Source organism: Procambarus clarkii, chromosome 81, assembly GCF_040958095.1.
Source record: "Procambarus clarkii isolate CNS0578487 chromosome 81, FALCON_Pclarkii_2.0, whole genome shotgun sequence".
NCBI classification, from domain to species: Eukaryota; Metazoa; Arthropoda; class Malacostraca; order Decapoda; family Cambaridae; genus Procambarus; species Procambarus clarkii.
Genome location: NC_091230.1, coordinates 21,043,752 through 21,061,381, shown reverse-complemented (window position 1 = coordinate 21,061,381; position 17,630 = coordinate 21,043,752). Strand labels below are relative to the sequence as shown.

General features: G+C 44.2%; 1 protein-coding gene across 22 annotated transcripts in view; it reads left to right on the top strand.

Moving 5' to 3' along the window:
- Positions 1–17,630, top strand: part of Rab3-GEF (Rab3 GDP-GTP exchange factor) — a 168,179-nt gene that overhangs the window by 143,287 nt on the left and 7,262 nt on the right. For all 22 annotated transcript variants that reach the window (XM_069315305.1, XM_069315304.1, XM_069315288.1 and 19 more), the window contains one exon: positions 14,496–14,568. In XM_069315305.1, the coding sequence (XP_069171406.1) occupies positions 14,496–14,568 (73 nt within the window). The remainder of the gene's footprint in view (positions 1–14,495; positions 14,569–17,630) is intronic.

Genomic DNA, 17,630 nt, shown 5'->3' with positions numbered 1-17,630 from the left:
TCTCTATTACATGTTCAATTCTTTACATTTACAACTTATTTACACACACACTGTACACTATCAAAGACTATATACAACACTATCAACACACTTAGAACTGCGCGAGTGTGTGATAATCACTGAAGCAGCCAGCGGGGCACAATGGAACTTTACATTCAACGCACCAAGTACAGATGGTGCTTCACTTCCATTCCCTTTGTTGCATGTTCTTGCAAACAACGCAGGAATTTTTACCCTTTTCATGTGTGCCCGAGCTTGGCATATAACCAAGCTTGTGTACAGCCATATATTCTTTACCCCTGAGTCTGTCAGGAACTGCTGCTGAGGCATTGTTGCTGGCACCCCACACGTAACAAGACTGCCCTCCACTTCATATTTCACAAGTAGTTGTGACACTAAAGCAACACTGAATGTACAGATTGGTGGTCTCTTGGCAGATTTCACAAGATACACATTGAAACATATTGAAACAGTTCAGCACTGTAACATCAATGAGGTGGAAAAAATATTTCTTAGTTTACTTCACAAATTTTTGCACGCACTTCACGGCACCAACCATCATGTCACATTTATCTACTAAACACATATTTACATTGTAGTCAATGACACAATCAGGTTTATACATTGTCAACTATGTTGCAAAGTTCACTTTGCCACTGCCCCCTCCCCGCTCAGCTCGTTGTCGCCGTCTGGGGGCTTAGTGGGCGGCTGCCGGAGTGTGATGCTCCTTGGGACAGTCCTCTGTCCTTTTCTAGCCTTATGCTCCTGCTGCCGTCCTCTCCAATTCTGCTGGGCATCTTTTCCTTTTCCTTCTGTTTCGTTTTTCTCCCCCCTCTTCTCCTATCTGCTTGCCGTTTCCTGCCGACCTTTTGCTCGTTCTGGTTCTTCCCTTGGACTTCTTCTACTTTGACGCCCGGGTGCTTGAGGAGGCATACTCTTGCACCCGTAGAACTGCGGTACCCGACGTCGAGAGCGAGGGGAACCTTTTATTGTCAATCCCCACTTCGTCACTGAACCCGATCTCGACGGACTGTCGGTTTCTTAAGGTGGCGTTTGTGGGGCGTATACTCACGACGCACCCCTAGGAGGCCCCGACAAGATCGGCGATAGCTTCTTGTTGGGTGTCCTGCCTCTAATTGTGGCTCCATGGTGGGTGTGGGGGCACATTCGTGAGTGAATTCGTAATTTCGTCAGGATGATAACCCCTGTTTCGGCTGTTTCCGGCTTACCTTTTCAGGCTCGTGGGGTGGGCGACCAAGCCCCCGAGTCGGTCCGTATTGGAAGACCGGGCTCTGTAGCCTCCGCTGCATTGGGCCCCGACCTTGCTCCTCCTTTGGCCTCTCTGACTCCTTCCCCTGGCTCCCCTCCCTCCTCTGTGGTTGGGTCGAGCCCCAAGCCCCCAGTGGTGACTACCTCGTCCCCTGGCGCGGCTCCTTCTCTAGTTGTTACTACTGCGCCTTTTAACCCCTCTCTCTCTGGGGGTTCTCACCGCCGTTCTCGTCACGGCCGCCCTCGCTCGATTCCTTCCAGTTCTGCTACCTATCAAGCCTTGTTTGGTCCCGCTTCGTGGGCCAAATATTTTGATCTCCTCCCTCTTGATTCTGCGCCTCCTGACGATTTCTCCCTTCATCGACATCTCATTGATTCCGTGGATGCCTCCATTACTTTTAACCCCACTCGTCTCGGTACGCGTGTCGTTGCTGCTCCTTCTCAGGATGCTGCTTCCCGCTTGGCTGCCTTATCCTGCCTTGGCGAGACCCCCGTTCGGGTCTCGAAGAACGTCCAGTTGAATGCCAGTGTTGGCACTGTTTTGCTCCCGCCCCATGTTGCGACCGGTGTTCGGGACCTACGCGACTGCCACGACGATATTCGACATATCCTCGCTGCCCAGGGCCATTCTATTCTCCAGGTGGACACGTTTACTCGTCCCCCTCGTGGTAGTCGCCGTCAACCCCTCCGGGTTGTGAAGATTACCTTTGATGGTAGGACCCTTCCACCCTCTGTCATTCTTGCTGGTGTCAGGTGCTCTGTCCAGGAGTACATTCCTTCTCCTCGGCTCTGCAACAAGTGCTGGAGGTTTGGGCATGGTGCCCTCCGCTGCTCCGGGACTGTCTCTCTCTGTCCTTTGTGTGGTGGCGAAGGTCACTCTAAGTCGGAGTGCGCTTCTCCCCAGGCTCGTTGCCTCAACTGCGGTGAGGCCCATCCTGCCTTCTCCCGTGCGTGTGTCCATTACAAGCTTGAGGCAGCCGTCCTCAACTTGAAGCACCGGGAGCGTTTATCTTTTCCTGAGGCGAGGCGCCAGGTTCGCCGGCTCCCGCCTTATGCTAATATCTCTTATGCTCGCGTGTTGCGCTCTTCCTCTCCTCGTCCTTCCCGCCTTCCTCAGACTCACAACCGTTTCCAGGCCTTGGACCCTGATGCGCCCACTGCCCCCTCCTCTGTCCCTTTGGGTTCTCTCCCGAAGGATCCTCCTCCTGGTCCTCTGTCTGGGGTTCCCCTTCCTTCTACCCGGTCTGTCGTGTCTTCTGTGTCTCCTTCCTCGTCCCCCTCCGATCCTCCTTCCCATCCTCTTCCTCCATCTATCGGCTCTCCCCGCCGCCTGTCGGTGCGGGCGGATGTCCATCGCTCTCCTAACGGCCGTCGTGTGTGCTCTCGTTCGGCTTCTCCTGTTGAGACACTGGAATCCGTTGCCCGGTACGTAGTTGCTGGGACACCGGTCTCTTTAAGTCAGAAGCGTAAGCCTGGCTCCTCTCCTTCCTCTTCCCCGGCGGGTAAGAAGGCTTCGCTTTCTTCCTCAGCTCCTCCTTCTGGCTCTGTTGCTCCTTCCACTCCCGTTTCAGTGCTTGCGCCCCCTGTTCCTGCTATGGAGGTTTCTTTGGCCCCTGCTTCCCTTTCGGTTGCTGCTCTTGCTGGGGTGCGCTCCTCTCTTTCTACTCCCCCTCTTCCTGCTGCTGTCCTTGACTGCTCCTCTCCGTTGTCTCCTCCTCCTCCTCCTCCTCCTCCTCCTCCGGACCCTGCCCGCCCACCTCTGATCTGTTCTCCCGTTTCCTTCCCTCCGTCTTTGCTCAGTTTACCCATGCCCCCTAACCCTGACTTTGCTGACCCTGATCCCGACCCTGATGTTCTTTAACGTGCTCTGTTGGTCTTTCGCCTTTGTTTCTTCCTTGTTCTCTGTTTTTGTCCTTTCTCTTCTCGTCGTTGTCCATTCTTCAATGGAACGTTCGAGGTTATTACGCCAATTTCCTCGAACTCCAACTTCTGGTTTCGCGGTTTTCGCCCCTTTGTGTCTGTCTCCAGGAGCCGATGCTTGGTGCTCGTCCTGGTCGTTTTCGTGGCTATTCCTTTCTCTCCCCCCCCCCAGCTATTGCTGGGGCTTCTAATTCTTCTGCTCTCTTGATTCGGGCTGATGTTCCCTTTGTTCCTTTACTTTTTCCTTCGCCTCTCCATTGTTCTGCTGCTCGTATCTTTGTGGGGAAATGGTACACAGTTTGTTCCATTTATCTCCCCCCGGGTGTCCCGCTCTCTCTTCCTGATTTGAAACACCTCCTAGACTCCTTGCCGGAGCCTGTGCTCCTGCTGGGTGACTTCAATTGTCGTCATTCTCTTTGGGGTGACGTTCTGACGAATACCCGGGGTCGCCTCCTTGAGCCGTTTCTCCTCTCTTCTTCCCTGTCTCTTCTGAATTCTGGTGAGCCCACTCATTTGGACTCTCGAACTCGCACCCTTTCTTGTCTTGATCTTTCTCTCTGCTCTTCTTCTCTTTACTTAGATTTCACATGGCAGGTTCTTGATGACCTCCATGGAAGTGATCATTTCCCCATCCTTGTTTCCTTTTTCTCTTTTCGCCCTTCCCTCTCTTTCCCTAGGTGGCAGTTTGCTAAGGCGGACTGGACCCTGTTTTCCCTCAGTGCTACTCTCTCTGACCTCTCCCTTCTGCCCCTCTCTCGCGCTCTCCTCCTTTTTCATGACACTGTCTTCGACGCTGCCCTCCGCTCTATTCCTCGCTCTTCCTCTCGGGGTCCACGGAAGTGCGTTCCCTGGTGGAATGCGGACTGTGCTCGGGCTGTCCGCTGTAAGCGTGCAGCCTGGAAGAAGCACCGCCGTAGGCAGACGACCGATTCTTTTCTTTTCTTTCGGAAAGCGAGTGCGGTGGCCCGTAGGGCCATCCGTACGGCTAAACGTGAATGTTGGGCATCTTATGTCTCGACAATTACGTCCGAAACCCCTCTGGCCCAGATCTGGAAGCGTATCCGCAAGATTGCGGGTAAGTTCGTTCCCGATGTTTCACCGGTCCTTCACCTCCATGATACTCTTGTGGCGGACCCGTTGCAGGTCGCTTCCGAACTGGGTTCCCACTTTTCTTCTGTTAGCTCTGGTCTTCATCTTCCCCAATCTTTCCTTCTTCGTAAACCTGTCCTTGAGTCTCGTCCTTTAGATTTCTGCACTCATCTTCAGCTTCCCTATAATGATCCCTTCTCTCTCTCTGAACTTCGTTCTGCCCTGACCCTCTGCGGTTCTACGGCGGCGGGCTCCGATGGTATTCATTATGAGATGCTTCGCCATCTCCCTCCGAGCACGTCTCAGTATTTACTGAGTCTGTATAATCGGATCTGGGAGTCGTCGTCAGTCCCTGAGGACTGGCTCGTTGCCGTTGTCCTCCCTGTTCGCAAACCAGGGTCTCTGGGTACTTCCCCTAAGGACTTTCGCCCTATTGCTCTCACAAGTTGTGTCTGCAAACTCTTTGAACGTATGGTTAACGTTCGTCTGATGTGGTTCCTGGAACACCATCACCTCCTCTCCCCTTCTCAATTTGGTTTCCGCAAGTGCCGCAGCACGACAGATGTCCTGGTGAACTTGGAGGTCTATATACGTACTGCTTTTGCTGCGAAGACCTCCGTTGTTGCCGTCCTTTTTGACCTAGAAAAGGCTTACGACACCACTTGGCGTTATCATATCCTATCTCAACTTCATTCTTTTGGCCTTCGTGGTCATCTCCCTCTCTTTCTCCGCAGCTTCCTCTCTCGTCGTTCCTTTCGGGTGCGCCTTGGTACCGCTCTCTCTCCCCCTTTTCAGCAATACGAAGGTGTGCCCCAGGGTAGTGTTCTGAGCACTACTCTTTTTCTGGTTGCCCTCAATGGTCTTCTTTCCTCTCTTCCTTCTGGTGTCTTCTCCGCTCTCTATGTCGATGATCTTACCCTTTGTTGTCAGGGTGATGATTCGCCTCTCCTTCAACGCCGGCTTCAACTTGCGATTGATGCCGTGTCGTCTTGGGCCACAGGTCATGGCTTCAAGTTCTCTACTTCTAAGACTTGTGCCATGACTTTTACGCGGAAACGGGTTGTTCTTCGTCCCTCTTTGTCGCTTTATGGTCATCCCCTTGAATACAAAGATTCCGCGAAGCTTTTGGGGTTATTCCTTGACACTCGTTTGTCTTGGTCTCCCCATATCTCTTACCTCCGTGTTGAGTGCTCTAAGTCCCTTACCCTCCTTCGGGTCTTGTCCCATACTTCTTGGGGGGCAGATAGGCGCACTCTCCTTGCTTTACATTCCTCTCTCGTCCTGTCTAAGCTCGATTATGGTTGCCCTGCTTACTCGTCTGCTTCTCCTTCTACTCTTCGCCGTCTTGATGCTTTGCACCATACTGGGTTGCGCCTCAGTTCTGGTGCCTTTCGTTCGACTCCCGTCCTTAGCTTGTATGTTGACACTGGCTTCCTGTCTCTCCAGGACCGCCGTGATCGCTACTGTCTTCGCTATCTTGCGCGGTCCTTGCAACATCCTTCCTCTCGTCTCTGTCGTGCTTTAACTTTTACCCCTCCTGCGGTTCCTGTTCCTCTTCACCACCTCCCTCTTTCTGTCCGGTTATCTCGCCTGCAGGATTCTCTTTCCGTTCGTATTTCTGATGTTTCTCCTCGTGTTGTTCCTTCTTTGCCCCCGTGGAGGGTCCCTCTTCCGCGGTTTTGTACGTCCTTGACTCGTATCACTAAAGCTTTTACCCCTCCTACAGTTCTAAAACGCCTTTTCCTCGAGCACTTTTCTTCTCACTCCCGCTCCGTTTCTGTCTTCACCGATGGGTCTAAGTCAGCGGACGGTGTTGGCTACTCTGTTGTTTTTCCTGATCGCACTTATATGTGTCGCTTGCCTCCGGAGACTAGCATCTTTACAGCGGAACTTTATGCTATTCTCTATGCTCTTCGTCTCCTGCTTTCTCGTTGTCAGTCTTCCTTTGTGGTTGTTGTTGACTCTCGTAGTGCCCTCATGGCTCTCGGGTGCTTTAATCCAGTTCATCCGGTAGTTGTCGAGATCCAGCATTGGCTGTTTCTCGTTCACAGTAAATTTAAGTCGGTTGAGTTTTGTTGGGTTCCCAGCCATATTGGCGTGTCTTTAAATGAGCGTGCGGATGCTGCCGCTAAGGAAGCTGTCCGCTCTTGTCCCATCTCTCGTAAAGGCATTCCGTATTCCGACTTTTACCCGGTTATCCATTCCTCAGTCCTTACCCGTTGGCAGGCTTCTTGGTTGTCTGTTACTGGTAACAAGCTACGTACTCTTAAATGTTGTGTTTCCTCGTGGCCGTCCTCCTTCCACCGTAACCGGCGGTGGGAAACAGCTCTAGCGAGGTTGCGTATTGGCCATACTCGCTTAACCCATGGTCACTTGATGGAGCGCCGCCCTGCTCCTTATTGTCCTAGTTGCATTGTCCCTCTTACGGTCGTGCATGTCCTTCTTGAATGTCCTGACTTCCAGGACGAGCGTGTGTCTTGCTTTCCGACCGCCCCTCGCGGTCACCTGTCCCTCGATAGAATTCTTGGTGACTCGGATACTTTTGATATCGTTCGCCTTATGCGTTTTTGTTCTCGTATTGGCATCCTTGGTGATATTTAGCGCCCTCTGATTATTTTGCGTATTTGATGGTGCTACATAGCCTTCCCGGTTTGGTGCCTTCTTTTGATAATTACTTACTTACTTACTTACTCACTTTGCCACTGTCCAATATGGCACCGGTGTGAATAGTTGTCAACATATTCACCTCGCTTCTGTCTCTCCAGTGCACGGATAAAATTTTATCACACTTTCTCAGCTGGCATTCACCCACTGCAATACCAATGTCAGACACTGGTATTTCCCTCCTGAGTGTCTTGACAGTGCCACATACACCAATGTTGTGGTCAAGGAGGAATTTGGTCAGCAAGGGGCTGATATAGTAGTTGTCTGTGTACAGGATATGCCCCTTGTTCAGCAATGGTTCCATGAGTGTTTTCACGACACTGCCTGAGAACCCATGTGGATCTTGATCTGGTGTGTCAACGTCTGTACCTGAATACAATATCACGTCCATAACAATACCGGTCATGCAGGGAGCCGGTCGGCCGAGCGGACAGCACACTGGACTTGTGATCCTGTGGTCCCGGGTTCAATCCTGGGTGCCAGCGAGGAATAATGGGCAGAGTTTCTTTCACCCTATGCCCCTGTTACCTAGCAGTAAAATAGGTACCTCGGTGTTAGTCAGCTGTCACGGGCTGCTTCCTGGGGGTGGAGGCCTGGTCGAGGACCGGGCCGTGGGGACACTAAAGCCCCGAAATCATCTCAAGATAACCTCAAGAAGATACCAGTTTCGCAGTCGCATAACACAAAGAAATTTAGTCCAAACCTGTGCCGCTTTGATGGTATATACTGCTTGAACACCAGTCGTTCCTTGAAGAGAACTAGAGATTCATCTATCACGACATTCTGTGCTGGTACAAAATAGTCACGGAACTTTCCTCTCAATTCACTAAATATCTTCCACACTTTCCAGTCTGTTGTGTCTGTCTTCATTATCATTGTTCTCAAAGTGCAGGCATCTAAGAAGCGGCAGGAACCTATCACGTGGCATGTACCTGTTGAACAAGGAGGGTTGGAACAAGGCTGTCTTTGTTCCAATAATCCTGGATCACATGTTTATCTGCATGCCTCATCATCATCATGCACAATGCTAAAAACACACATACACTTCCTCAATAGTCGTGTCTTTCCAACGTGTCAGTCAAGAGGCAGGTAAAATTTCAGAATCAATGAGTGCCAGAGCGTATTGGTTCATCGCTGCAATGAGATGGTCCATGAATGGCTGATTGAATTGTGCAAAAAATAAATTAATATATTTCAGCCATATCATCATCAGTATAGGGGAATAAGGGTGTCACATCAACATCGGTATTATCAAATGCAGGAATTTGTGGGACAAAATTGTCATAATCCTCCCAGACAAGTACACCTGTGTTTTTGGTTTTGGTGTCAACACCACGGCCAAAACCAGCATGAACACCACCAGCACGGGCACCAACACCACGGCTCCATCGTCTTGTGCTAGAGCTGCGTATGGGTATGCCAAGAGATGAGGCTGTTCTGCGTAGTATAGGCCTACAACGAACACCTGATGTCGAGGGGCTCACTGTCGTCATTGCTCTCAGGCTGCATGACATGTTGGTGCTTGCCTTGGCGAGTGCTGGGGCAGCAAAACCCCGCCTAGTAACACCATAGCTGCTTGTACTCGGTTCATCAACACTGCTTGTATCTGAGCCTATGTCACTGAACCCTGAAAATGACTCATCACCTATACTATCACTTAGTAGACTCACATCTGCTGACACAGATGGTGATGGTAACACCAGTGGTGTTGACCTAGGGCGGCGTGGGAGGCCAGACAAGGCGTGTGTACTGTACACACTCTTGACATCGTCTACTTCACTGTCCCCATCACTCGTGTCAGACACCTGTGTTAGGTCTTTATCTGGACTGTAGTCTAAATCGTCAGTAATCGGTCCATCATCAAACAATTTGTCCCATATTTCTGCTTCTGAGAGTTGTTTTTCAACACCATGGCTGACCGTGGACCGGGAGCTCGTAGACATGGTTGCTACCTCGATACTGACGATCCTCATGACCATGGGGCATGCTGGGATTTTTTTCAAAATGGCCGACAATGACTGGAGGCCTCGGCATCTATTTCGTACCCAGGTCACCGGGCACTAGTTTTGAATCCTACGCTATACCTACGATCGCCCTGACGTGCTCTGTGCACCCCCTTCCCCCCTATCTAGTGCCTCAAGGCGCTCTGCATACATCCAATCTAGTGCCTTGAGGAGTTCTGTGCAGTGTGGTGGTTAAACTACAAATTATGTGAAAAGATACTAAAAACCTCTTAACATGAATGGAGAAATATTAAAGAAGCTGTTCATGCAATTTGTGAGACTAATATTGGAATATCATGTAATTATATGCAGTGGTCAAGGAGTGCATAAACAAACAAGAAAAGATGTAAAGACATGATAATGAATAGCTCTGAGACCTTAAGAACCTGAGCTATGAGGAGAGGCTGGAGATGTTAAATATGCCAAGTCTAGAAGATAGGAGGAAAGAAGCAATATGATCACTACATTCAAAATTGTAACAGGATTTAAAAAAGACAAGGAGGATTTTGTAACAGGAATTGAAAAAATAGACAAGGAGGATTTTTTTAAATCTGCAACTTCAAGAACAAGAGGTCATAAAGTTAAGCTATGGAAATAAAGATAGAGTACTGAAATATGTAAGAAAGCTGTTTTGTGAACAAAATTGTAAAATTTAGTGAACAAAATTGTAGTGTTGGAACAGTCTGCAATTTAGATATAATATAACAAGAAAAAGTTAAGTGAGAAGGTAGTGGTTGCCAAAACCATCAATAGTTTCAAAGAATCCAATGACAAAGATTACTGGAAGACAGGACTCCATGACCGTACCTTTTATCCTGTAAGTACACTTAGGTAATTACACACAATTACAGGCGAACATCATTTAACGTTGGGGTTAGGTTTCTGAGAACTGCAATTTTATCTGAAATGACATTAAGTGAAACCAAAAACCTTAAAAATGTAGTGTTATAAGTAAGTGTTATGTTCAAAGGGTGCTGGGAAAGATGATATTTGGTAATTTTTTGCTTACTCATTCTTGTTATACCTATCTAGCAGTTTTAGCTTAGTTTCTAACAATACTGTATTCCTTTGTTTCTTTGGCTTTTCATTAGGATTACTTCCTGTTATAGGCCATTTACTCATCAGGCCTTCTTGTCCAAGGATATTCATTACTAATAATATCGAGCATGGAATTCACACCTTGTTTATTTATGGCCATGATCAGCTGGTGAGATGCATTTGTTTCAGCAGCAGTTAAATTCACTTGATAATTTGTTAACATAGCCATATGGCTGCATTATATTATGCAGTACTCTATTATATAATTTTTATGTACAGTACTGTATTTTGTGCTATTATTTTCAGTAAACAAAAGTTGTATTTTCAGTACAGTATAAATGCAGTGTTCATTTGCAATATTTAATTTAGGTGTCATAAACTGTACTGTACTTCATTTTCTATAAGCACCATAGGCTTCTACATAATTTTCTCTGTCTTATGTTGGGAAACCTAAAAACAAAATTCCTTTCTGATGTTAAATCTATTAATATATTCCTACAATGTAAAAATTAAATTATATTAACTGCGGGCAATGTTAAATGAGGTTCGCCTGTACATGCACACAGTCTCAGACCTAAAACACATGAGCTACGAAGAGAAACTTGAGGCATTAAATACAGTATACCAAAATAAGTGGGCAGAAGAAAAGGTGTTATTGATAACTATGTGAAATTGTTACAGGATCATTTATTGTAAAAAAAAAAATATTTGAGTCAACAAACCCATCTCTCATCTTCCCATAATCCCAGTCTCAGCATTTGTGGTTTTGCCATTCAAGAGTGTCTCACGAATGTATTTCTACCTCATACTGACGGCCGGCTGTACAACAAAACCCAATGAGCTGGGGGTGGCATCATGCTGGTTGATTAATGGTTAGGAGATGGAACCCAAGAGCTGGAGCTCAATTCTTTAAGACACTTAGGCAAGTCTTCACATAAGTATTAGTATATACCAAAACCATTGTTAACTTTCAAATATTTATGATAGATAAAACAGATGAAACACTACAAGCATAGTTATATTCCTGTAACTACAAAGAGGTGATAGCGCAAACTTTATTCGAGTACACATATGTGTGTGTGCATATGTATATACAGTAATCTCATATTTTGTAGCTTTTTTTTCAAAAGCTCAGGGTTCTTACAGTAACAATAAAAATTACATAGACATCATTTATTTATACAGCATTAATGACCCAGATGTTTCGGTGTCAGATGATGACTTATAATTCATTAATTATAGAGATGCCCTCTTGAATGAGTATGGTATATTTACCATGAATATGTATACAAATCTTGGGTTAAGTTTGTTAACATGTAGCAAAAGCCATTTTTAATTTAATTCTCCTTTAAAGATGCACTTTCTATCCTACTGATGAGATTTTGCACTAAAATATGTTGCAGATTTTTTTAAAGTACTGTATTTTAAGTGATGTTTGTGTGGATTTCTTTTTATATTTTTAAGCAAATATTTTTATAATACTGTACTCTTCAGATTTTTAACAGAATATCCCCTTTTTCAAATATCAGCCATGTTTTTTTCATGACCAACCAACCCTCTTCGTTGGAATGATCTGCTTTGTGATTTTTGTGTAGTGGGCCGTGAGTTTTGTTGGGTCTCTGGTCCGGTGCGTCGATCTCACCTTCCTATCTTTCCTGCATGACATCCCCGCCTAGAATCCGTTCTCCTCTGGGACCAGCCAGTCTCCCCTCAGTTGGCCATCTAACACTCACCTCACTACCATGCTCATTCTCCTTTCACTTAACATGTGGTTGCTGCCCCTGGTGCTGCTGCTGCTGCTGAAGAAGAACATAGCAGTCCAATTCATCATATTCTTCTGACATTCATTCCCTAATCCTCTCATCCACATTGTAGTCTTTCTTCTCTCCGTAATACTCGATTGTCTTTTGTTACAATCATTTCTTACTGCAGAGGGAACTTTGGAGATGGTCCTTGGTAATCACGGAGAACCCCCTTAGATGTAGATGCTAAATCACTTTTAGTAGTTGCTAATGGCAGCAGTAGTTTCACAATAAAATTGCACTGGCCCTTGTTAGTAAATAGAATATAAACACATTTAGATATATTATAATTATATGACCTGTACATTAAGGAAAGATTTACTCTTCTGGTGTGTCTCTGGACACTGCATATGCTCAAAGTTGTTTGTTTTTCACGGTGCTGTTTCTCACATTTTCTTTTGTTTTCCTTTTTTGTATCCCTGCTCGCCGTCTTCATCATAAAAGGATTTCGAGGTGAATATGGAAAGAGATACTGGACTCCAGTATAACTCGTGTAGTGCAGTACTTGGCTGTAGTTGTGAATAGTGGTTCTGTTTTGTTGACCTCTACCACGCGTGTCCTCAGTCCTCTCCCCACCCTACACCTGGTCTTTCCCTAGACACTGTTATCCATTTCTTTCAGTACCAGTGATAACTATCCTTTTTTTTTTTCTTTTTTTTTTTTTTTTTTTTGCTACCTTTGAGTTCCCTGTGATATTTTGTTTTTTTTTTATGGCAAACCCAACCACCATTTTGACCAGCTCTGCAGAATCGTGTGTCTGGTCGGATGCCAAACACCAGAAGCATGTCCTAGCCAATCAGCACAAGGAGTCTCTGAGTTTAGCCAGGCAGCACTAGGAATCCTGTAACATTAGAGCCAATCAGCACTGGAAGTTTGTAATTTCTTAGCCAATCAGCACTAGGAATATGATATTCCAACCAATCAGATCTTCCCAGTCCGCACACACACAGAGTCCCTATTTTTATTTGACCATCTCTGAAGTATTCCTTGTTTGATTTTGTTGGTTGATTTGAAGTATAGATTATAGTTTGTAGTGGTGTGTGTATCTTAGTCTGTTTGCTTTGGTATGCTAACATATACACAGTATGCCTTGATCTGACTGATTTACACAACATCTTTTTATTAAAAAAATTTATTTAGACTTTTCCTGACTTTAAAATTAAAGTTAATATTTGATTGTGATTTGTCACACCTTTTATCACTGAGGTCATGGGCATCATGTTTTACTTGCTCTTTCTGAAACTGTTTCTTGTTTCATCTTTTAAATTCAAGTTTTTTTTATTTCTTTATTTATACTTATTTTGAGCCTTGAAAGACTGAAAGTTTAAAAGATAAATACACGGCTCATTATATATTTTCTTCATTAAGTTTTTTTGTAAACAATGGAGTAGATAAACATATATATTTAAACTTATACACACATTGTCATGAATATTCAGTAATACAGACAATAAAGCTTATATATGAGAAGATAAAAGATATAATGTGCATAATCTTCATTGCTGAAATAACTATTGTTGACCCATGGTGTCACAAATTTAAAATAATTAGTGCTAGGAAATACTACACATGGGATTCAATTCCTTTACTCCTCTGCAAACCCTAAATCCCTTTTTCTTTCTTCTTGTTCTGCACTCTTTATTTCTCGTGCATGCTCACTGCCTGTGTGTTGATCAATAACAGGCATCTGCACAGATGGTTGATACAGGGGATGGAGAGAGGATTGACAGAGAAGAAAGTAACAAAATTTATAAAACAAATCTAAATTTCAACCTCATACTGCCATCAAGAACAAGTGACGGCTATAGTGTGAGTTTTAATTAGTAAAGAATACTTTAGTGCATGTATAATGTTGATGTAGATTGCTTTGTAATACAGTACACTCCTTGTTGAAATTGTACATCCCTCTCCATGCCTTTGTGTGTGTCAGGCTCAGCTGGTTTATGTCAGGTAGTCTGAGTATTTCTGAGTGACTTAAGATAAATATTTATTCAATTCCCAATCATATACTAATCATGCTGATCCTGACACATTTCACACACTATCTGCTATATTGTATAAGTAGTAGACACCTTCCTTTTGTTTCCCAAAAGATTGCTGATTAGTTTGATGCCTCATATCTGTAAATTATTGTTCATAGAAAAAATGTAGGTTTTATAGCAGCTTTTACACAGAATGGTTGTTCCGGTGTAACTCATCGGCAATCTTTGTATCACCGCCTAAGGTTTGGTCTTGAGTTCATATCCTAAAGCAGTAAAGGTATTTTCCTTAATGGAGTGTGTACTTTCGTCTGTCTAATACAATCATGACCAGAGCTTTATGAAATAATCTTATCACCATGAATCTGGCAGAAAGAGCACCGAAGCAACATTATTAAAGTTTAAGATACTGGACATTAAAATCATATTATTTGCTGAAAGATTCTCATGTCATTTACCCTACCACCATCTAGTGTAAAGTTGCAATCGATCATTCTGTTTTCAAATAATTTATGATTATTTTTTTTCTGTGCTGCTTCTGCAGATTATTGGCTAAGCTTGTACATAATTAAAGTAAAGATACTGTAATGTAGAAATTGACTAAGGAAGCCTTGTGAAGGAGATGGTTATGGATTGCTAATAGCCTGTACTTGTTATCCGTATCCGGGTTATTGCTCATAGCCCAGACCTTTGGTAGAAGTTTAAGAGCTTTCAATATCATTTTCTTTCAGTTCTTCGTTCGATTGGACCATATCAGAAAGTGCTTCACTCAGAAGGGAGGAGTATTTGTGTTGGAGGAGTACAGTAAGTAATATATGAATATTGATTGACAATTATTTGTTTGTTTTAGTAAATAGTTTTGACCCTTTTTGTATGTATCTACACTGTGTTATTTTTCTTACACTATAACTAGAAATTCTGTGAATAAATGGAAACAAAGCAGGATACAAGACTAATATTTTTTATGTAGAGAAACACCAAGATGCAAGTACTGTATATTGCTTGTGGATGAGGTTTCACCTGTAAGGTCTTTATTAAATCTAATAGACAGGACTAATGCTCTTGGGAGGGGGGATGTGACAAGGGGTGAGGTTAGTGAGGCGAACAGAGATATGAAGGATTATATGTTACAATTCATATATATAAAGTATTAATTTAGCTAGAGGGATAGAAATGATGAATTTTCTTTGATACATTAATAAATTTAATTTATAACACATCATTCCTAAACCCATTTTCACTTCACTGATAGGAAAAGCAATAGTCCTGTGTAGCTCTTAGATATGAAAATGCCTTATAGCCAAAACTATAATTAATAAATAGTCTGTTCTAATATTGGGGCTACTTTACATTTTTTCAGCACTTTGTGCTCATTATGGGCCAACCAATTATTTACGTATTTATATATATATGCTGCATGTAATTAGTAGTTTTATAAATTATACTATGTCTACTTAATAGCCACCATAATGTGATCCTCTGTATTTTTGTATTGATAAAATATTATTTTTGTAATGCATTATCTTCTATGCACATTGTGAATACAGTTCATTCTTCTCTGAGTACTTGAGCATTGGCTATGCTACCATAGATACATCCACAAAGCTACCAGACCTCTGGACTTGTGCAGGCTTACTGAACGAATAGACCAGAATCTGGTGTGCTCATAGATGCAAGGGAAACATAGGAATCTGAGATTCATCCAAGCCAAGTAAAACTACTCAGAGAATACAGGCTCTTCTCGGGCTGTGTGTTTGATTTCATGCTGTACCTGGCTGTTTCTGGGCTGTATGCCCTGCTGTTTCTGAGCTGTATGGCTTGCTGTTTCTGGGCTGTATGCCCAGCTGCTTTTGAGCTGTGTGGCTTGTTGTTTCTGGGCTGTATGCCCAGCTGCTGCTGAGCTGTGTGGCTTGCTGTTTCTGGGCTGTATGCCCAGCTGCTGCTGAGCTGTGTGGCTTGCTGTTTCTGGGCTGTATGCCCAGCTGCTGCTGAGCTGTGTGGCTTGCTGTTTCTGGGCTGCATGCCCAGCTACTTCTGGGCCATATGCCCTGCTGTTTCTGGGTTGTGTGAATTGCTGTTTTGGGCTGTGTGCCCTTTTCTGGACTGCCTCAATAACTTCCAGTGTCTGCTCTTCTTTGCTCTTCGTTTCTTTGAGATCAGCTACATCTGGAACAGGGACTTGAGTGAGGAGGCAGGCTAAGCCTTGGGTGACCTGAGCTGCCACCTCATGGTGTGCTTGGTTACCTGTGCATGGTATCATTAACAATGAGAAACTTATCACTTCACTTTCCATTTTTTCTCTGTAATCAAATTACATAGTTTGTTTTGCTCGCCTATATTTTCTGGGACATTTTGCTCTGGCTTGCATCAATCTCATGTCTCCATGTCATGCCAAGTCATGCTGCCTTTGACTCTGTGAGCACACTATAGTCTGAGTTTGGTGTTCAGTAGGCCTGTGCCAGTCCAGAGATCTGATTTTTTTTTTTTTTTGGAGGGGGCCATTTTTGTAGTGCCAAAGCCAATGCACTAACAGGCTATTGAGGTCACCTATAGCAAGGTGTAGAGCGTATTACCCAGAACCGCACAAGAACAATAAAATGTGTACACTCTCTTCACTTTGGACATCTCAATTCTCATCCTAAGTCTTTCATTTTGGTAACATTGTGTTGGCAATAGAATTCCCTACAGGAGTATATGCAAATATAAAGTCCAAAAGCCGGGCCACCCACAGCAAACAGAGAAAGTGATGGAGCGTAGTCCCAGTGAGCGCTAATAAAATGGGTATACTGTTTTCAACTTTGTTACCTCAATTCTGGTGCTAGGTCTTTCATTTTGGTATCAATGTATTCGCAATGAAATTCCCTACAGGAGCATATGCATATAATATTCAAAACCGCGGCGTGCCCCTCCCGAAGCCGCCACCAATTTGCCGCCGACGCAATGCTGCGTGGTTACCGGAAGTGCGTCTACTAAAAAAACGACACAATGCTGCGTCATTACTGAGCGAAAGTGTTAAGCATTCATTCCCATAATATCCTTGGCTATATAAGCAAACATTTTGGAACATCTGTGCACCAGTTTGACTACAAATGCAGGTAAGAAGTTGATGATGGCTTTAAATAACAAGTAACCCAAGAAAAGGGGCTGTAGGATGACTTATGAAAAGAAGGTAGAACTTATAAAGAAGGTCTTGAGTGGCATCCCAAGAAGTGTTGCATGCGCTGAATACAAAGTGAGCAAAACAACGGAGTCAGACATTATTAAGGGTGTAGTTACTATTTTTAAATATTTTTCTTGAAAGTGATACAAGCAGTACATAATAGAAAGGCACTGAGTAAAGCTAAGGGACAGTGTGAAAATAATACAGTCTGGGGGTGATACAGGCAGACTTGTGAGAGAGAGAGGAATCCTGGGAATTTCATGTTATTAAACATTATTAAACAGCAGTGTCTGTATGCTGATGGATGGCTCAGGGGCTTTGAGAACCACCATGGCATTAGGTGTGTTATATAATACAAGGCAAAAGGCAGTCAGCTGATGATGCTTGTGCAGAAGGTATTTGTATAAATTACAGCTCAACACTATCAACATCCACCACACATACCATCTAAATTACTGTTCACCATCAACAGTAGTCCTTAAATTCATAAAAGGATTTGAACTTCTCATATTGGTGAGTACAACAAAATATAATTGTCATAATATTTACTTAAATTTTCAGAATGACACTCTACCTTTTCAGGTGCAACAGGTTTTATTATTAAAAATTACAGACCAAAATATTATTTTGTAAATGAAAGGCGTGCACTATAATAATGTCTACCAATGCAGTGCAAAACTGAGATTAGTCAATTTAGTATTTACAG